Source organism: Equus asinus, chromosome 21 (assembly GCF_041296235.1).
Source record: "Equus asinus isolate D_3611 breed Donkey chromosome 21, EquAss-T2T_v2, whole genome shotgun sequence".
Lineage (NCBI taxonomy): Eukaryota > Metazoa > Chordata > Mammalia > Perissodactyla > Equidae > Equus > Equus asinus.
Genome location: NC_091810.1, coordinates 9010780 through 9032557, shown reverse-complemented (window position 1 = coordinate 9032557; position 21778 = coordinate 9010780). Strand labels below are relative to the sequence as shown.

The following is a 21778-nucleotide window of genomic DNA, read 5'->3' as shown; positions in this document are numbered from 1 at the left end:
CCACGAGGTGGTTCCGGCATGTGTGGCACATGGTTTTGGCGTATCTGACAGGTGATTTGGACGTGTCTGGCAGGTGTTTCCACCATGTCCGGGACCTGATTCTGGCATATTTGGCAGGTGGTTTCAGCGTATCCAGCAGATGTTTCTGGCATATCCAACAGGTGGTTCCGGTGTGTCTAGCAGCGGCCCAAGATGTGTACAGGATAGTGGCAAAGAGTGTGGGCTTTGACTTGAGTTTTAATCTCTACCCTGCCACTGTTTTAAATCCAAATGTTGAAGGCCATATATGGCCTTGGGCAAGAGACGTAATCCTTCATAAACCTCAGTTTGATAACAGTCTCTTCTCCATGGAGTTTTAAGATAAATTATATTACAGTACCTGGCAAATAGTAGATTTTCAATAAATGGTACTTTAAAATACTGATAATGACAACAACAATAATAACAATATCCTTGGATCTACCATTAGAAATTATGAGCATTTTTAGTTAAAGTATTGAGACATCAAGAGCAAGAGGTATTGCTATAAAAAATTAGTAAGAATGACAAAATGTAACATTAGTTGGCCACAAGTATAAACTGTGGAGTCTTTCTAGAAAACAAATATAGAGCTGTTTCCCAATCAGTCTTACATGTTTAGAGGATGAATAGGCTCTCACTTAATCCGGAACACTGTCAGCCATTGCTCTGGATCAGCATTTTCCCCCTTAAGTGTCCATTTGGAGACTTAAAGAAAGTAGAACTCACTCAGACTTTCCTTTCTCATCCACTGATTGCTGCGTTCTTCCAGCAATCAGTAAAAGCTGTTGATGGTTCTTCCCTCAGAAACTGTCTGAGAAAACATAGCAGAAATACAATAAAGATGTTGATTGGCGTTTTTATTACGTAGATGTTTTATATAAGGTGACAAATATTTTTCTTTTATGCTGCTTTAGAACTCATAAAATATGATTAAAAACACTGTTAAAAAATCTCTGTAAAATTTAAGCACACATCTCCAAAATCATCTCTGAAAATGTATAAATACAGAGTTGACAGACTGCAATTATTTACAAGTCACACACACATATTGACAAAGCTGGGAGGAGCTGGGTGATCTGGCAAGATCACATCAACCTTTCTTGTGTTTTCATTTCCTCCAGCATTGTAATAATGGTTTTTATACAAAAAAATAGTTTAAAAATTCCTGCAAATAGCTCAATCTAATTATGTCCCTGATGATCTAATTAAATGTTAAATTTTCAGTTATTAAAAACCACATCTTTCTTTAAAAGAAAATGTTTTAATTAATTGCTGTATATGTTTTATGTTTTACATATGCTATATATTACAAATTAATCACTCCCTTCGTATTAGCTATTTAAGCTATTTCTAATTTTCCTATTATGCGTAATCCTTCAATTAACATCTTTTAAAAGATCAACTTTTGTTCAAGCTTCTCTTTTATGTCTCAACATTAGATTTTTATTTCCCTGGTCTTTACAATGGAAGACAGGAATGGCACTCTTTTAAAAACTGAAAGAAGTAAAGATGCCTGTCAAACAAGGCAAAATTTATACATTTCCACCCCTTTCTGTCCTTCCCCACCACTGCCATCTCCACATAAGTGTGATCCCTTTCAGTGTGTCCAAGTTTCTGATAATTTCTTAGGATACAATCTGAGACAGGGGAGTTACTGAGTAAATTAGAAATTATAGAAACATTAAAGGAAATTATTGGTGGCAAAATAGAAAAATTCAAATCCTATATATATGGAAATAAGAAACATTTACATCAAAGAAAACAAAGATAAAAAGAAAGTCAATGGAATGGGGTAATGCTTGCCATTAGTACGTCAGAGGGAAGTCTGGTATCTAAAATATAGAGAACTGCTGATAAATTTTTTTGGACAGTAACTAGGATCTGGTGGATGAATAAATATTGGCAGAGGAGAAAAATGAGAGCTGGAGGGAAAGGAACTTGCCCACCTTCTGAAGGAAAGTAGACTGTGAAGAGCGTGCTGAGTCTGTGTGCTTGATTGTGCCGTCTTGCACGCTCTCTTATTCAGGGTGATGAGTATTTTGTACACGAAGTTTAGATCTCATGAGTAAACATAAAGTGTGATGTGCACTGATAGAGAATAGATGCAGGAAATGGGATGGAATGGAGCAGGGTGCTGGAATATGTATATACAGTGTGATGTGCACTGATAGAGAATATATATGGGAAATGGGATGGAATGGAGCAGGGTGCTGGAATATATCTTTAAAGTGGTTTTATTGTACCAGAGGACATGATTGTGTTTGCGACTCTGATAAAGAAATATTTTGAATGATTTCTTCTTTTGAAAGACAGCGTGCTCATTACCATTGCCTTGTCACTCTTGCTAATTTTTGCTAGTGTTTCCTTCTAGTCATTTCCCAAGTATTCCTGAGAAATGAAAAATCCACTTTGTGCCGGATTTTTTTTGCATCGCCTGCTGCATCTGACAGGCGAGCTCTGCATGGAGATGGGGGTGAGGTGGGTGGGGATGTGTGCAAACAGCAGGACGGGGGGGCCTCTCTGCAGGGTCGACAGCTGTCAATGCTGCCCAGGGACATGATGCCCCAGGGTCACGTGGCCTGGGAATAAATACTGAGCCCCTGGAGAAAGGAAAATGGACAGGAAGCGGCTCAGGTTAATAGACCGACTTATAAAAATCAGATGCATCAAACGCCACAAGTGTCCACAGCTGCATAAATGGAGGAACAGCACACAGTCCATTGTGGAGGGAATATTACGCAGCCATGAAAAGGAAGGAGATTTGGACATGGGCTCCTTTTTCATGGCTGCATAATATTCCACTGCACAGATGGACCGTATTTTGCCCATTCGTTTTTGGTCTCATTTATTCCTCCTGCAAACAGCAGCTAGATCACCGTCCCAGGATGCAGGCATCTGTTTTTGTGCTTTCGGCACCGAGGATGGAGCGTCGGTTTTTGCACGGGGAAGGAGACAAGCAAATGTGGGGACCGACTGTGCCCTTTTGATGGTGGTTTTGAGGTTGGGAGGCAATGCTGTCTGGGAGTCGGTTTGTGATGGGTGATTTGGGTCAGTCAGGTCCTGCGCTTCTGAAGGACGGTGGTCGGACCTCAGAGGTGGAAGGAGGCAGTGCCCACCATGCCCTGTGACCTCCCCACCACCAGGCTCATCAAAGGGGGAAGCGGCCTCTGACTCAAGACCCGAGTCATCCTTTGAATCAGAGATCAGTTTTTTCTGAGGAAGAGTGGCCCTGAACTCACATCCATGCCCGTTTTCCTGCATTTTGTATGCAAGATGCTGCCTCACATGGTTTGATGAGCAGAAGAGGCAGGAGGGACCCTCCCTGGAGGACCCGACCCCATGACCCTTCACCCCAACCAGCTCCGGGTCCCTCGCAGAGCACCCCCAGCCCCTGCCTGCCTGGGTCAGTGTGCAAATGAGTGTCACCTGCTGCGTGGCCCGCGAGGCCCTTTGATGTGTGGCTGACACCGCGGGACGCTGCCCGGGAAACGACTCAGGAAACGGCAGCCGGCTTAATTGAGGTGAACATGAAAGCCACTGCTGTGTTAATTGGGGCCGCTTGGCCCCCAACCGAGTCAGGACTCACATCTTTCACGCAGCAAGCTGGGCGTTAATCACCCCCGGACACCGAGCGCTCGGCCGGGGAGCCCTGGGGGGGGCCGGGTGTCATCGGCCTGGATATAAAGGAATGGGGTGCTAGCCGAGGGCGTCTGCGTATCAGATGCCGGAGGGAAGATGGGGTTTAGGGGAATCGTTATTGGGGGGCAGTTGCCTCCGGTCCCCCCACCCAGGTCGTTGGCCTGCCCTGTCGGGGCTGCCTGGGCCGCTCGGGGGCTGGGAATCAGGCTGAGGGGTGGCCAAGTCTGCAAAACGGGATTGGATGGGTGAGGCAGAGTGCAGGTCTGGAGAGTTCCAGGTGAAGGGCCGTTCAGGGGCTTGAACCCCAGGGATCCGTCCTACCCCATCCTGGAGCGCAGAGTCTGAGGTCAAGGGTTGCAGGGCTGTGCTCCCTCTGGAGGCTCCATGGGAGGGTCCCTCCGGCCTCTTCCAGTGTCTGGGGCTCCAGGGACCCTGGGCTGGTGGCCGCCTCCCTCCCGTCTCTGCCTCCGTCCTCACGGGGCTGCTCCTCTGCATCTGTGTCTCCTCTTCTCATAAGGACCCCAGTCCCGTTGCATCAGGACCTCATTTCACCTCCTTAAAGAGCCATCTCCAAATCCTGACATGTGCCAAGGTCCTGTGGTCAGCGCTCCTGCCCTGTTCCAGCCTGCAGTGCCTGGTCCCCTGGGATGTGGAGGAGATGTCCTAGTTAGGTGTCTCAGGAGAGCTGATGAAAATTCATTTCAAGGGCATTGTGGTTTAGAGCGAGTCCCATGAGCAACAGACATTTTCAATATCTCATAGTAGCAATAACTTACTTTGGTTTACCACTTTCAAAGGGGAAATCTGCCTGTCTTTCTTCCTTTCCCCAGATATTCTCCAGCTTTGTAATGCAAACAATGGCTCCCCTGTTGTTCTTACTGAAGCGCGGGTTACAGTGGAAGGCGACATCATGCCCTCTCTTGAAATCTCAAGCAAGCCTGTTTTAAACCAAAGACCAGAGTTAGTAAAATGATTCAAGCTGTGCATTTGCATCAAGTGAAGAACATGCAATTTTCTAAAGAGCAAATCATTGTATAAATACCTGACAATTTTCTAAACAGAAATCACACTGACGGTACACTGGGCCAAGGACTGGATGTAATACATGAGCATCTGATAGGAAGCAAGACAACGTGCTGAGTTTTTTGCCTCGTTGTCTTGGTCACATCATTCTAGTCAGCTGTCATTCCCTCTTTACCACCTCTACCCATGAAAGGTCTTCAAGGTTTTCTCACAGAGGTTTTCGGGCCACTTTGAGGGCACTTTATGCTTTACTTTGCAGAGAATAACGGTTACCTCCTTCCTGCCCTGCCAGCCTGCTTTTAATCCCTATTAATGGCAAATAAGAGCTTTCAAATACTCGGCTTCCTCATAGTTAACCAAAAGCCAAGTCCTGACACAGCAAGAGCTAGACAACATCGTTAAAGTTCAGTATTCCGATGCTAAGTTGTAAAGTCGTGACAATAAATGTGGTAAACATTCCATGATGTCAAGTGGAACTAATGAAAGTGCTGCTTGGCTTTTTTTTTTTCTTCTTCAAAGATTTTATTTTTTCCTTTTTCTCCCCAAAGCCCCCCAGTACATAGCTGTATACTCTTAGCCGTGGGTCCCTCCAGTTGTGGCATGTGGGACACTGCCCCAGCGTGGCTCGATGAGCAGTGCCATGTCCGCGCCCAGAACTCGCTCCAACGAAACACTGGGCCGCATGCAGCGGAGTGCGAGAACCTAACCCCTCGGCCACGGGGCCAACCCCACGAAAGTGCTGCTTGGCTTTTTGACCCCAGTTCCTGCACTTGGATGTCAAGGCAAACACAAGTCCTGGCTGTCGAATCACTAACTCTTTCCCTCAGTGTCTCAGCGAACCCCATAGAGCACTGACAGAATCAGCATGTGCTCTGGTTTTAAAGCAACGTCTGCACTCTAGACCTTTTAACAATGATTCTCTGTATGTTTTGATTCACCCAGTAATGAACACATACACCACACTGTGTCTTCCAATGATTAAATTCACAGGGAAAAGACCAAGATAGCCAATGGCAATAGAATTTGTATTTGACTGAAAATCCAATGCCTATATTTCCTCTGCAGTGAAAAGCAAGATACTGTCATCTCTACTGCCTTCAGTGTTCTTTTTTTCTTGTAATTCCTCACATAGAATTTGCAGGACCAAGCAATAATTTTTTCAGTTTAGACCACCTTAACCACTTCAACCAGAATTAGTTCTGAGTGGCCGCAGTGTCAGTCTGCATCTCTAGTGTTCCTGGAGCTAAAATTTCCAATGCAATAACCCTAAATAAAGCAAAGATATGTATATCAGTGTGGTCCTGCATGAGAGGGGTCATACAGGGAGGAGAGCAGATATTAACAAATCATGAGTGCTGTGTGCACAGGGTAAGGTGTGCTGGGTCCTACCTTATGTTGGGAGGAAAGATGGACGGGGACATAGGCAGAGGGTATATATGTTTTGTACTTTGCTGTGAGGCAAGCTTTATTGTGCAGGGAAGAACTGTGCCATCAGAAGCTGTACAGGCTGTGTGGAAGTAGCAGTTGGCTTAGGGTGGTGACCTTCATGCGGAACCAGAGGAAGCTGGCTGGAGGTTGGAGTGAGTGGGCCATTTGGATGTAAAATGATCAGATCAGAGCTGAGTCTATCTCCTGCTAACAGAGGAGGTGGCTCCCTTTGATTCACCAGGAAAAAGGTGACAGACACTCATGGAGTCTGTTTGCAAATTATTGAATAAACCTGTGTGCATAGCTTGACTTTGTGCCTTTTGTGTCCTGGTCATAAGACCCAGAAACACAGATGAATTAATGGCTGCAGTAGCTTTAGTGGCACCACTGACCTCAGGGATGGGCGTACTGGACAGCTTCAGGATATCCTTAGCCTTCTTGTTTTACACGTAGGTATAACCAGTGGTGATCACCAGGCCCAGGCATCCCAGGGCAGCCATGGATCAGCACGGATTTACCTGTTAGCTCCAATCTTACCCCATCCTAGCTCACCTCAGTCAAACCAGTTCCAATGGCAAAGGTTGATTTATTTTGAGGAAGTCTTGTAACTTGAGGGATCTGTTCAAATCTTCTAAGTATATAGAGTCTGCTCAGAAAACTGGGGTTCTCCATCCTGCCACTTGTCAGCTGTAGACCAGGCTAACACCATAGGAATCTGTGACCCTGCTGTTGCCCCCACTATGAAGATAGAAATGGCAGCTGAGCTCGCAAGGTCCGAGACTGCACTGTGACCTGCACAACTGCGGGGAGGTTTGTATGCACATCAGGACAGAGCGGCATCACTTTCAAGCGCTCAGACCAACTCGGAACAATGTCCAGTGGGGTCTTTTTGTTTTCACACCTTGTTTTTGATGGACATGTAGACATAATGTGCATGCTTGGTTTTTTACACAATGTATGGCTCAGAGGTGGAGAGACGGCCAGGCATCACATTACAAAAGCTCCACGTTTCCTTGAGCTCTAAGGCTTTCACTGCCAGGAAACACCAACAGAATGGGTTTCCTGCTCTTCCTCTTTGTCCTCAGAAAGTAGGACTCTGTTTTATTCTTGATTCTTCTGGTTTAAGATTCAGTGAGGGAAACGTTGTCCCCGTATTGGGAATACATATTGATTTATGGGATAATCCCGTACTGTGGTATAGCCAAGATTCTAAATGTGTAGTTTTAAAAATTCTAAACCAATCAGCAAATACGACAGACTTGCTAATCTTGCTGTTCACCTGTTTGCATTGCGCTTCACTGTGCCCAGAATTGTTATCAGCATGCAAGGTGTGACTCCTCCAGGCAAAGGCAGGTCACAAAGCACAGTCTAGGAATAAAAAAATATATATGTGGTAAATATTCCATTTGCACTTTTGGTATCCTCTTAATATGTTGCCTCTATGAATCATTACTGTGTTGTTTTGGTAGCAAATTTTCATTATGTAAAAAAAAATTTAATTTATGTTTTTATTTTTTATCATTTTAGTTGCAGTAACATTGGATTATAACATTATATAGCTTTCAGATGTACATCATGATATATTTCAAATTCTGTGTAGACTGCATCATGTTCAACACACAAAAATGAATTATAGTCCACCCCCTCACATGTGAACCTAATCACTCCTTTTGCCCTGCTCCAGCCCCGATTCCCCTCTGGGAACCACCAATCCAATCTCTGTTGCTAGGTATTTGTTTGTCGTTATTTTTATCTTCTGAGTGATTTCATACGGTATTTGACTTTCTCCCTCCGACTAATTTCACTCAGCATAATACCCTCAAGGACCACCCATGTTGTCACAAATGGCCGGATTTCATCATTTCTTATGGCTGAGTAGTATTCCATTGTGTATACATACCACATCTTCTTTATCCATTTGTCCCTTGATGGGCACCTAGGTTGCTTCCATGTCTTGGCTATTGTGTATAATGCTGCAATGAACATAGCAGTGCATGTATCTTTATGCCGTTGTGCTTTCAAGTTCTTTGGATAAATACCCAGCAGTGGGATAGTTGGATCATATGGTAGATCTATGCTTAATTTTTGCAAGAGGCAGAGGAAATTCCAGGCCTCAAATGCAAGGGAAATGCATGCATTTCCCACACCAAGGGCCCCCCAACCTGTGCAGGGCTGGCTGCATCCCCAGATCCCTCCCCACGTTCCCTGCTTCTGGAGGACTCTTCCCAGAGAATGGGGGCCATGAACAGCAGCCAAAGCCTGATCAAGTCAGCGGGGACTGAAGGACAGTCTGGCAGCAGAAAAGCCATGCTGGCTTCCAGGAGAGGGGCTGGGTGGATGATGGGAGGAAGCCTGGTCTCTAGGGAAAGTTGCTTCTCTTCTCCAAAGCAGGTATGTGGAAAGTAAGATGCCTCACAGGTCAGGCCAGGGCCACATGGCACTGCTACTGCTCCGCACACTGTCACCACTGTGGCGGAGAGGGATGCTGGAGCTCATGCCGACAGAGACCCTGAGTGCCTGTGCACAAGGAAGGAGTGGAGGCACCAGGTTTTCTATGTCCCTGTGTGGCCAGGACAGCGGCACTGCTCAGGGATGTCAATGCTATAATGAAGTCTGTGCTATTTATCTGGCTACTCAGAAAGGGTTTTCAAAGCAAGAGGAAAGAGGAAATAGGGTAGGAAGGTAGGCCCGGGCCAAGCGGCCTCCATCACCTCCATGGAACCTCTCTGGAAGGGGTTTCATCGACAGCCTTTCTTTCTACTTCCTGGGCACAGAAACTGAGCAGGAACCAAATGAGAAGGAGGGTTCTGGCCTGGAATGGGGTGTAGCAGCTCCCCATTGGTTTGATCTGAAACTCCCAGGCCATGGAGACAGAGGCCAGGTATGGGGTCTTGGGTTCTTGCCTTTACGGGGGCCCCAAAGGCTTTAGACTTCCCCCTCAGCTTCCTCTGGTGCACTAGAAGGACTCCGGCATCAGGCTGAGGAAGGGAGGCTTTCTCAGAGATCAGCAGCTCTCCTCTGGAAAGGCCCCACCTCACCCCATGAGACTGACTCACAGCAGCGTGGCCCTGATGAAAGTTCACAGCTTCCAGAAACCAGCAGCCTCAAGGTGATGCTCTGAGGAGCAAGGGGCAAAGGAAAAGAGACTCTGCCTGGTTGGCTTCTGCTGGGGCTTGGGAGGGGTTGAGTGGAAGAGGCTGGGACCCCAGACTGCCCGGGCTCTAACAGACCCTCAGGGAAGTGGGGGCTCTTCCCACCCTGTGATCACGTGGCTCCTGCTACCAACAGAAAAGGTGAAGCTTGGCCAAGGCCAGCATTATTTGGGGGAGGGGACGTCACAGGGGAGGGAACGGCTAGGGAGCAGGAGCACCATCAAATTCCTTGGTCTGGGCCGAGCGTGTCTTCTGCACGTGTAGTTGCCTTATTTGGAGGCAGGAGGTCTGCTACGGCACTATTTCCAAGGTATTACTATGGAAATGCAGCTTAACCCTGAACTCTGTTATTCTGCCTGGGAGTTTTTTCTCTCAAACCAGCCAGCTTTGGGGGATTTGCATGTGTGTCTGCTGTTCCCCAGCAGGAAGCTGTTCAGTCTCCAGGAACAACTCCCATTTGATTTTGCCAGGGACACTACCTTCCAGAGGATGCTAGCCTAGGACTCCTTGGGGAGGGTAGACAGAGGGCAGACAATGACCATCAGCTGAGAGCAGGCCCAGAGCTGCACTCTACTAGTAGGAGGGTTTGTGCAGCAGCCCAGGGCAGGCAAATCCAGGGGAGACCCGGGGGGCGTAGAGGAGAAGGGGGACCCAGTTCCACCCAGGCTGATCTCTGCCACTCAGTGAAGGAGAGAGCACCAGGAAGGACTGCTGAACCCTGGGGGTAGCCATGTTCTGCTATGCCTGGACCTCTGCCAGGCTCTGGGCCTTGCAAGATGCCCAAGGGACCCCCAATCTCCACTCTGCTCGTTCTCAGGGTTACTGCGAGGCTCGATCAGGCAAGAACACTTGGTAACAGTGAAGCCTGAGCACAGAGGAAAGGAATAACATTTACTGAGCACCCACACTGGGCCCAAGACCTCCTTTCAAGCTCACAAATAATCCTATAACCGGATCAAAACAAGCCCATTTTGCAAATCAGTTCACTGAGGCTCAGAACCTTTCCTGGTGCCCTGAGCCCCTGGACACTGGCTGGGGAAGAGAAGGAAGAGGAGAGGGGTCTTTGGGGAAGGACTGGACCTGGTGGGACCACCCCAGCCACCTCCCACTCTGGTCACATGGGAGTCAGAGCAGGGGCACAAAAATCAAGACCAGCACCAATTTTTTCCATTTATGGTCAAGGCCCCAGAGCAAGAGTGGGGTCCCCGAATTGCCCTTCACTTGGCTCCCCTTTCTCAGCCTGCTCTCTGCAAGAGCATCTCTGTGTAGAAAGTGGAACCGAGCTGAGTCCTTCCTTGGACTGTGGCGCACGAGGAGTGTGTGCAGCCAGCAACCCCTCCTGGCATGCTCTTTGCTTCCCAGCAGCTGGAAGGACAGCCAGGGGAAGAGACACACGCTCTGCTACTGCTTCTCAGCACCTGCCCCCTGGCTGGAAGCCTCCTGGGGCAGCCCCAGACCACACAAGCAGGCCACCCTATCCCTGTAGTGGGTCCTGCCCTGTGGCTTGAAGAGGAGCATGCAGATTGTAGCCCACAGACCACTGGAAGGATGGAGACAACATGCAGGGCTGGTGACCACCTCAGCCCTGACCTGAATCCTTCCCTCACCCCTGATTTTAGGCTGGGTCCTGAAGCCCTTGAATCTTCTGGGGTACTCTCGCTTTGCCCCAGCTCCTCATCTCTGAAACCACAAAGTGGACACCAACTGGCAAACCCACTGCCTACCTGTGGCGTGGGTGGCTCAACTTTCTGCTTCTTCTTCTGGTTCTGTTTGTTGGTCCTGGGATAGAACATGAGCATCTCCAGCCACCTGGGGAGAGAAGAGAGGACCGAATCAGACCCCTGCTCTCAGGAACTAGGATCATTTCTTTTTGGGTGGTCCAGGCACCAGGCTCAACACTTCCGGACTGGAGGCACCCACCCAGTGGCCAGGCCTTTGGACACCCAAGCAGGGCAGAGCACTGCCCAGATTAGAGCCTGCCACTGCTGGGGCAGGAAGTGCCAGCAGCACAGCCTAGGACAAGCACTGTGCCAGGGTGGAAATGTTCACTCTCTTGATTGTGCTGATGTTTTCAAAGGGGTATAAATTGTCAAAAGGTATCAAATTATGCATTTCAAATATGGACCCTTTATTATATGTCCAGTCCGTATTAATTAGAAGAGCTATAAATAAAACAAATAAGGTGTTGGCTTGACTTCTGGCTTCTGGTCCATGATGTTAGGAGCCTGGAAGTCTCCACTCCATCCCCAAACACTAAACAGCTGAACAAACTGAAAAGGCTCCAGCTGTTCTTAGGTTCATAAGAGCAGTGAGGTCATAGGGCAAATTGCCGCCCCCAGATTGGGGAGACTCACAGGTGAACGCAGAGAATCACAACTGAGCCCCCAAGGGGACCAGTGCTGGGGCAGGGAAGCCTAACCTGTAATGGACAATCTGCAGGAGGCCCAGTGTGGACAAGTGTGGACCCTCAGAGAGTTAAAACTCCAGGAGGACCTGGTCACAGGGGCCCAAACTTTTGTGAGTTTTGCCTCCAGCAGCTGGACCTGCTTCTTACAGTGAATGTCTGAGAAAAAAATATTGTGCTTCTCACAGAGGAAAGAAAAAATGAACAATTTTGAAATATGCTAGAGCATTCTGTTCTTAAAAAGTCTGCTCTAAGGAGAAACTATTTTACTAGAACCTGATGTGCTAAGGTTTGATCAGGGACACACCTACCTGTGGGGACTCCAGCCCACTTCAGCCATCCCGCCCTGCCTACGTGGAGGACGCAGAGCACACGTGACGTTCTCTAAGCACATGGATGTGATCTCTTCTGATGCCTCTGGGAAGGAATTGGGTCCAAAGTTACCAGAAATGAAAGGAGAACGAACATTTATTGAGTATCCACTAAACGTCAAGTAGTTTATTAAAATGTCACCCCGTCAGATCCTCTCAACGCTGCATTTATAAACACTGTACATCTTTTTCAGAGAATACATTTAGTGAGATATTAATTCTTTCAATGTCAAACAATTCTAGTTTTCATTTCTTCGAAATTATCTAATTTTGAAGTTTGATATTTCATGTACTACTCCTTCAGTTATATACTCTAAGCATTTTGTGATCACCAGAAATTGCCCAGTTTTTTTTTTTATTGTGGTAAGAACCCTTACCCTATGGTCGGCCCACTTAACCAAGTCATAAGCGCACACTGCAGTACCAGGAACTCTGGGCACAGGGCTGTGAGCAGCTCTCTAGAACTTACTCATCTTGCACGACTGAAACTTTGTGCCTGTCGGACAGCAGCTCCCTCTTTCCTCTTCCCCCAGCTCCTGGCAATCACCATTCTCCTCTGTTTCTGTGAGTTTGACATTTTTTTCTTCTTTTTTGGTTTGGGGGGGAATTTTTCCAGTTTTAATAGGGCATCACTGCCAAATAAACGTGTTATCTCTTTACAATGACATGATTTGATACATTGCAAAAGGATTCCCCTCATCAGGATAAATAACATATCCGTCACCACACAGGTTTCTCTTTTCTTCTCTTTCTTTTTCTTGCGAGCATATTTAAGTTCTCTCTTCTCAAATTTCAATGACACAATGCAGTGTTGTCAACTATAGTGAGTTGAACCGTTTCAGATAGCTCGCATAAGTGGAATCACACAATATTTGTCCTTCTGTGACTGGCTTATTTCACTCAGCACAATCCAGCGATCCCACTTTGGGGTATATATCCACCAGAATTGACATCAGAATCTCAAAGAGACATCTGCATTCTTGTGTTGACTGCAGCCTTGTTCACAAGAGCCAAGATATGGAAACAGCTTAGTGTCCATCGACAGATGAATAGATAAAGATAATGCCAAGAAATATTACTCAGCCTGAAAAGAGAAGGGTATTTTGCATATGCAACAACATAAAGACATTTATTTGACAAGAGACTGCAGACTTCTGTTTGGGCCAAATGGAGTGAGCCCCATGCAGCCTCTCTCTCTCAGATGACAAATGAAACTCTGGCCAGAGAACAAATAATTGCCATCTGATTTTCTAAATTCACCAAGTGAACAATTCCCAGTAACTTGAATCCTGATACTGACCAGGTCTGAGACAGGTTCTGTTGGGGTTTTTACATAAAACAATATTTATATATTACAAATGCTTTAAAAATATACGCAAAATAAATTTGAAAATATGCACCAAAATACGGGCAAAGCTTAATAAATGGTTATAAGGCAGTCCCCCTATTGACCACCACCAAGGTCATTCCCATCCTCTGTGACATTTGTTCAGTCTTAGTTGTACAGGAGACTGCAAATTAGAACTTCCTGTGTCCCTATGTTACTGTCTGTCTAGGCATTTCATTGTGTGGAGTTCGTCAATGTCTCTGGAATGAATCATGAGAAGAATATTATTTATCGTATTATGTAAAGAATGACACTGAAATGAGTCTGACCTAGTTGGTGTGAACGTTATGCAGCATTTTAAACGCCCTTTTCCCTCAGCAGTGCTATCTGGGGCAGAAGGAACGGGCAGAGCAGCTGAGGGGATTTGGAATTAGAGAGGAGCAGGAGGAAGACAAAACTTCTCCAGTAATCTTTGCAATTTAACCACCACATTGGCATTCTCACAGCGTGAAATCAAATATGATTTTATGTTCATTCCAGGATTGCTAGCACATCGTTTCATAAAATGTGCAGGGTTATTGTTTCCTTTCCCGTCATCTGTATTTGAGAGCCCCAACTCACCTCAGACAAAGGTCCATACTGAATTATTCTGTGTCTTCTATTAAACAAAGGATTCTTTGATACAGTCCAGAAAAATATGTACTTTGATGAGCACGAAATTTGAAGAGAAGGAGCATCTAAAACTTAAGAGGAAAAGGAAGAATTAGAAAAAATAATTGAATTATCTGAAAAACACAAATAATATCAGCTTTCATAAGTCACTGTAAAATATAGAAATAAATGACTAATGACATACTACTTATAAATAGCTACTAAAATTAGGACATTTTTAGAGCTAACGCATTTATTATATATTCCATCACGAATAAGTTGGGAGGCCATAGTAATGAGCCAGGACCCCCGACCTCTGCAGGGAGCCCTCACCCAACCCCAGAAACTGTCTCAGACACTCTCAAGGCATCATGGGTCAGAATCATTCCTTCCTATAGGGAAGGTGTGGAGCCAGTGGTGAATGGAGGGATTGGGAAGCTGGATATGGGAGAAGAACCCGGGGCTCAGGGGCCCTTCACAGAGCAGGAAAGTGCAGGGAGGAGCTCCCCCTGGTGGCTGTTGGGTGATGCTGCTTGACCCAGGTCAGAGCTTTCCCTGGGCTGTGCTGTTTACGTCTGAAGGACCACGCTGATGCACACTGCCCACCATGGGCTAGAGGATCAATGAGTCCCATTTCAGTGGGTCCAGTAACTTCATTTTCCTCTCCCGCAGTGTGTCAAGTCTCCACCGCTAGAAGCTCACAAGCTCTGTCTGCGCTTGGGGCGTCTGGCATGTGGCTCAGTGCGTCTTCATATCTGCTGTCCCCCAATTCTGTGTTCACCATCGCCCAGAGATTTCAGTCATCTAGTCTCAGCCCAGATGCCCCCTGGGGTCAAGGTGAATGTTTCTGCATATAACACGGATGGTACTTGCACCTATGCTCTGCTCAAGTGATACCGTTCCTGATGGTTTGGGTTTCATTATTTTCCTAGAATCGGAAAATGAAATTGCCCTACATCCTCTCTTCTTTTTCTCTCTCTCTATATGTAACATATAATATACAACATATATAAGATGCAACATGTAACACATAATATGTAATATGTAGCATTTCATACATTATAATGCATTTTACATACGAAGTTCTCTCCATATAATACATTACATATATTTATGTTTTTATATGTAATTTTATAATACGCATATTAGTTTAAAATAAATATAAATTCCTTACTTTATATGACTGTTTGATGTAGCTAATATATTTTTAATCAAGTTCTGTAGTTTTACTCAGTGTGAGGGCCGATAGAACAGGAACGTTACTACAATGGAACCTCCTCCCTATGTTAGGGCTCTTCTCCCATTGCTGTACTAAAAACTCTCATAGCCTGTGACTGTAAGGTACTGGGCCCTAATCAAGATTTTTTTAAGAGCTCCATGGAATTATTGAGTGTTAGGTGTCTAGGATCTGAATCCAAAAGAACAGATGTTTATCCAGCACTTTCCCAACCAAGGAACCACAGGGAAGAGCAGGAGACGTTGTGGATTGACCTGAGGGAGGTGAGCACTGAATGAGATGGCATTGAATGTGGAGATCACTGTGGGTGGTATTGATGGATACCTGTGCAGTATTGTCATCCAGTCCGTGAACATGGCTGCCCTTTCACTTATTTAAATTCGTTTTTTTCAGTAATGTTTGTATTTTTCAGTTTACAGCCTTTTCTATTTTATTATTTTTGATGCTTTTGGAAATGGAACTGCTTTCCTAATATCCTCTTAATCTTGTTCTTTGTTGTTAATTAGAAAACCAACTGATTTTTGTAGAGTATTACTACCCTTAAGTCCCGTAGGAGACACCAGATAGAACCCATTAGGGTTATGATAGGAGTTGGTTTTCCTATCTTGAAACAGTAGGATAACAAGTATTGAGGCAGGTGGGAATATGAAAATGAAGCACTGCCATCCATGAGCAGTACAATGAGTAACCCTGGATCCACCTCTAAAGGCATTGAGGAAAAGTAGGGATTTTCCTGAAGGTTTAGTGGAGGCCAGAGAATAGCTATCACAAAGTACACCTGAGAGCAAAGCTTCTTCAAAATCCCCTTCGAGTAGCTCTGTCTTCCTAGATTTCCATTCCTTTTGGCAGCTGCCCCAACTCTCTCTTCTCCCTCTCTGCTCATTTTCCCCAGTCAAGCTCATTTCTCTCTGCATCTTTCTTCTCCAAACCCCCTCAGCTTGCATATCCACCCAGTGATAAATACCAAGCCCCACCTTGTGGTCATCCACTCCTCTGCAGCTTCTCAAGGTTGCCCCAGGACTCTGAAGCACCAGCATTCTTTCCATCTAGCATCACTTTGGAACGTGGTTAGTGACATAACTCATCGGTGAACAACATGGGCTCTAAATTCTGACTTCATCTTCACAAACCGGGTGACCTCAAACGATATCCTTCCTCTGGAGCTGTTTTCCAATCTATAAAATAAGGGTAATATAAGTACGTGGCCAGCATGATTGCCGTGAGTATTAAATGCGATGATGCCTGCAAAATACCAGTCTGTAGTGACTGTGCAGTAACTGTTAGCCATCAGTACTATTATTCATCTGCTGGAAAATTCTATGAGGTCATTAGGGCAGTGGTTCCTGTTTTGATATGAACAAAGCAAGGACCCCAGTGGTGAATTGATTTGCTCAAGGTTGTACAAGACAGGCAGCCAAGCCAGAGGTCAAATCCCATCCCTTGAGTCGAGAGCCTTTGGATTTCTGCCCAATTTCTTGAGGTCAAGACCTGACAAGCAAGTGCTGGTGAATGGGGTCCCCCACAGCTTGGATGCTGTTTAAGAATTCTGAGGAGAGGCGATACCCCTTCCTGGCTTCAGTTTTCAGTGCCAACATTAAATTATGATGATGTATGACATGAGATTGTGTCCCCTGCTGGCCCCTGAAAGTTGCATTTCTTCTGAGGGCGACTACAGAGGATCCATTTTGCTGTTCTCAGTAGGTCTGGAGTGACCTACTCTAGTCCCTCTGCTTGGGACACAAAGCTCATTGCCCTCATGAGCCATTTCTCACAGCAGCCACTCAGGGACTTCCTACATACTTCTAGTTTGCCTGGATGGTGCCCTCCATTGGGGTGTCATCACTTCATTAAAATACAGAATTAAAGTTTGTCACTGGACACCCAGCCAGCTGTCAGGATCCCCCCCTCCTCCTGCCAATGTCACACACTTGGTACTTCCCAGTATAGTGTGGTGTTTATGGAATTCTGGAGTCAGACAGATATGAGTTCAAGGTCTAGGTGTGACACTAAATGTGGACTTGGTTCAATTTTTCAGCCTCTCTGAATCTCCATTTCTTCATCAGTAAAATGGGTATTTGGATAATGAAAAGCAGGCAGTTAATACTTCCTCGGACTCTGGCAGTTCATGAGACTGTGTCAGTGAGCTATGACTACACTAATGTCACATAACAGATAACCATAAACCTTAGGGGCACATGACAATCAGCAATCCACAGAAGAACAAATGTAAGTAGCCAACCCAAATGTGGACAGACTTCCCTGCATTAGTAAACAAAGCATCTCCAATTAAAGAAAACCCAAGATACCATTTTTCATCTATACTTAATGGGAACTCTTTAAAAGATAGACTTTACTTTTTAGAACAGTTTTGAGATTGATAGAAAATTTAAGAAAGACAGCACAGAGAGTTCCCATACACCTCTGTTCTGATTTGCTATTACTAGCATCTTACCTCAATCGGGGATATTGGTTACAACAGATGAAATTATACAGGTTCATTGTTATTAACTAGATGTATGACTGTTGATGTTGACCTTGATCGCCTGGCTAAGGTAGTGCTTGTCCGTTTTCTCCACTGCAAAGTTACTGCCCCCTCTTTCCATACTGTGCACTTTAGGAAGGAATTCCATGCACAGGTCTCTCCCTGGTTGATGCCCCCTCAGCTCTCAGGATCAGGGCAGAAAAAGGAAGATGTGCACAGCTGACTCTCTCCCAGTTCAGGCCTCATCCTGATGCAGTACCACGTGACCTATATAGTGAGGGGTATGTCTTCAATAGCAAATATTTACTGAATACCTACCTGGTGTTGAGTCTGGTGGTTGGCAGTGGAATGCCAGGCTGTGCTAGACAGCCTCATCCCTGCTCAGGGAGCTTGCCCTGAAGTAGGAACATTAGGGTGGGAGGCATACTTGGGGCCATCCTTCCCCAACTTCACCACTGGAGACAGGGAGGCCAGAGAGGACACTGCTGCACTCATGGGTCTGTGATGGGATGAGCGTTGGTGGGATGATAGGAGAGCAGGGAATCAGAGGCAACACGAGAGCTGAGGGCACCTGGGAATGACGTGAAGAGTCCTCGGGTTTAGGCGAAGATGTAGAAAAGTCCATGAAACGATATAAACAGAGGAAGATGGAGATAAACAACATGACCTGGGAGAAGTGAACTACCAGGGAAATGAGATTAGAATTCAGGAATTACGAGACCCTGGCAGGGCAAGTGCCTTAGGAATCCCAGAAGATGTGCTTTGGTTTGTCAGGTGGAGGGGCTTGGTCATCGGTTGAATGTGATCTACTGAGGCTGCTGGAAAGGAAGACAGGGAGAGGCCACATGTCAGCAGGGTGAGAAGTGAAGGGTGGGTGAGAGAGTTGACAGAGGGAGGACAGATTCCCCTCCAGGAAACCTTGCATGGGAAGTGTAAGATGGAGGAGTCCAAATCTGGATGTCCTTCACTGTGTGTCATAAAAATAGAATAATGTTAATTTGTAGATTTTTGTCACAGGAGAAGATAAATTCAAAGCTTATAGATTGATTACCCTTTAAAACATTAACTGTTTATGTCCAACAAAGGAAATTTGCTTCTTTGGCCCCAGCTTGGTCCCATAAAAGTACTATACTCAAAAACATTCTTTACCACCTTACTGGTCTCCTCAGTAAGATGAGTTGAATAACATTTGGACTCAAGTTTAGACTCTAGTGTGTGAGATTCATGTGTTTAACTTTGTGAAAATTGGTCTCTGACACGTTGGGAGCTTATTTCCTGAGATGTCTGAGAGGATCCTTCCATCTAATCTACTGACCCTGTGGTGACTGAGGACTGGAATCTTCAAGCTCAGGAATTACTGTTCTTGAGTCCTGAGGTGATTCCCAGGAGCTACGAAAACTTTCCTTTTCTGACCCTGTATTTTTCTAGAAATTCACCACCCCCACACACTTTTTTGTTACAAGGGGCTGAAAATGATTTCAGGGGCATTAGCTGACTGGTGTCTACGTGATGAGAACATAACGGAGGTAGTAGAATTTTGGAGAAAGCGTTCTTGGTGGGATATTACAGGAAGGAAAGGAAAGGAAAGGGTCGAGTATGATTATGGAGACTCTAATCTTCAGTGACTGAAAGCATTGCAGACAGGGAGCTGGGTGGACCCACGCCACGTGGGGCCTCGGCATCATTCTGCAGTTGTGCCTTTATGTAAGTCACTATCACTCTCACTGGCTTGGATTCAACAGGTTGCTTGGTTGACACTCCTGAAATGAAAAACCAACGATTGTCTTAGTATAAGCATATTCTCAGATACTAGACTCATCTCATTGCGATGAAATGGATTTTCCTAAAGACTTCCTCAGAGCATTGAGGTAAATGTCTGAAACCAAGAAATGTCAAAAATAGGAAGGGGCTCATGATACAGGCCCCCAGGTTCTGAATCTAAACTCTACCTTCTAGAATGGACTCCTGCCCGTTAGCTGTGATTAGCGAGGCGCCAATAATACCAGCTCTAGCATCAGGGGCACTTCTACTAGCCTTCTTAAATACTTTTTCACAAATTTATTTTACATCCATTATCTTACTTAATCTTTACACCACTCCTAAGATTTAAACATTATTACCCCCTACAGTTTAGAGATGAAGAAACTGAAAACAAGCTAGAATAATTGGCCAAAGATCAAACAGCCAGGAAATGGTAGCACAGGAGTCTGCAGTACTCTGAAAGGTTGTCTGACATCAAGTCAGCTCCTTTTTTTCTCAATGATGCTGCTCCTCTTAATCTGTTTCAAAGAGCACTGGAATTCCTCGGTGCTTCAGGGACCACTGAGCAGCAGCGCCTCGGGGCCCTCACTCTGGTTTCAACAAGAGGACATCTATTATACACATAATAGATTTGAAGTTTTGTTTGAAAAATTTCCCAGACACTCTATTATCCCATGATGTCTCCTAAAGCTGTTACGAGCTGCACCAGCAACTTCTTGAAGTCAGAGACCTTGACTTCTTTCTTTGGTCTCACAACAGTGTGCAACCCTGCCTGACCTGTGAGCCAGCCTGTGGAAGGAGGAGCAGATGGGAATCACTGCCCTTGGGATGTGCTCTGGGATCCCCCATCTAGGTATCTCCCATGACCCCTGGCGGCCTCGCTGCCTGTTTCTCACCGAAGTCAGTCGAAGGAGCTGCAGCCTTCTTGCTGCCATCACAATGCATGGAGCTCTCCCCCAGGAGGGAAGCAACGTCTTCTCCGAAGTCAGTCGAAGGATCTGCAGCCTTCTCGCTGCCATCACAATGCATGGAGCTCTCCCCCAGGAGGGAAGCAACGTCTTCTCCGAAGTCAGTCGAAGGATCTGCAGCCTTCTCGCTGCCATCACAATGCATGGAGCTCTCCCCCAGGAGGGAAGCAACGTCTTCTCCGAGGTCAGTCGAAGGATCTGCAGCCTTCTCGCTGCCATCACAATGCATGGAGCTCTCCCCCAGGAGGGAAGCAATGTCTTCTCCGAAGTCAGTTGAAGGATCTGCAGCCTTCTCGCTGCCATCACAATGCATGGAGCTCTCCCCCAGGAGGGAAGCAATGTCTTCTCCGAAGTCAGTTGAAGGATCTGCAGCCTTCTCGCTGCCATCACAATGCATGGAGCTCTCCCCCAGGAGGGAAGCAATGTCTTCTCCGAAGTCAGTCGAAGGATCTGCAGCCTTCTCGCTGCCATCACAATGCATGGAGCTCTCCCCCAGGAGGGAAGCAATGTCTTCTCCGAAGTCAGTCGAAGGATCTGCAGCCTTCTCGCTGCCATCACAATGCATGGAGCTCTCCCCCAGGAGGGAAGCAATGTCTTCTCCAAAGATCTGGAGGCAATTCTCAATCAAAAATTGCACAAGAGAAATCTGCAACACAAAAGGGTAAAAACGGGGTGTTCTTTTCAATATGGCATAGTTATAAATCACATTTCATACATGAATCTTGGCTCTAACAAAAATTTTGGAAGAATACTAAGAAAAATTCAGAGAACCAGTTTTCTCTAAGAAGGAACTGTGATACTTTCGTGAGTACTTTGGGCACAGGTTTTAAAATACTTTTCATCAGTGGACTAAAGGCATAATTTGTGGTCTAGTTTAAAAGCTAACATTTTTATATCAATGGTTACATCTTGAAAACAAAGGCAATTTTCAAATGTAACCCACATAGGATGTTTGGGGGAAGATGTATAGTCTCTTATGAAATTTTATCTATTCATTTTCATTAAACATTTTTTCCAGTTTTGTTGAGATATAATAGACATATCGCATCTTAGGAAAATTTATAAAGCACCCAATAGACATGGATACGTGAAATTCATTTGTAAGTTTAGGTGCTGCTTAAACTTGGGCAGCAGAGATTTCTGTGGGTTTTTGTGAGGGAAGAAAGCAGCTGGAGAGACACCATTCAGTTTGTCTGGCTGCAGCCCCTCCTCTTGCATTGCCTGCCTCACCCTTACTTTCTGGGAAACTCTCTTGGGAAACAGCTATGATCTTATTGGGCATGTTGTAGCTCTGATAGGATATTCTGGAATCTT

General features: G+C 45.7%; 1 protein-coding gene across 1 annotated transcript in view; it reads right to left on the bottom strand.

Annotated features, from left to right (window-relative positions):
• Positions 1 to 385: 385 nt before the first annotated feature.
• Positions 386 to 21778, bottom strand: part of LOC123284046 (rho GTPase-activating protein 20-like) — a gene marked incomplete at its 5' end in the record, with an annotated part of 48453 nt that continues 27060 nt past the window's right edge. Inside the window, 11 exons of the mRNA XM_070493508.1 lie at positions 386 to 832; positions 4437 to 4598; positions 7391 to 7479; positions 8012 to 8084; positions 10988 to 11072; positions 11979 to 12084; positions 12508 to 13122; positions 13987 to 14108; positions 16228 to 16428; positions 18054 to 19495; positions 20393 to 21110. Of these exons, the coding sequence (XP_070349609.1) occupies positions 19347 to 19495; positions 20393 to 21110 (867 nt within the window). The remainder of the gene's footprint in view (positions 833 to 4436; positions 4599 to 7390; positions 7480 to 8011; positions 8085 to 10987; positions 11073 to 11978; positions 12085 to 12507; positions 13123 to 13986; positions 14109 to 16227; positions 16429 to 18053; positions 19496 to 20392; positions 21111 to 21778) is intronic.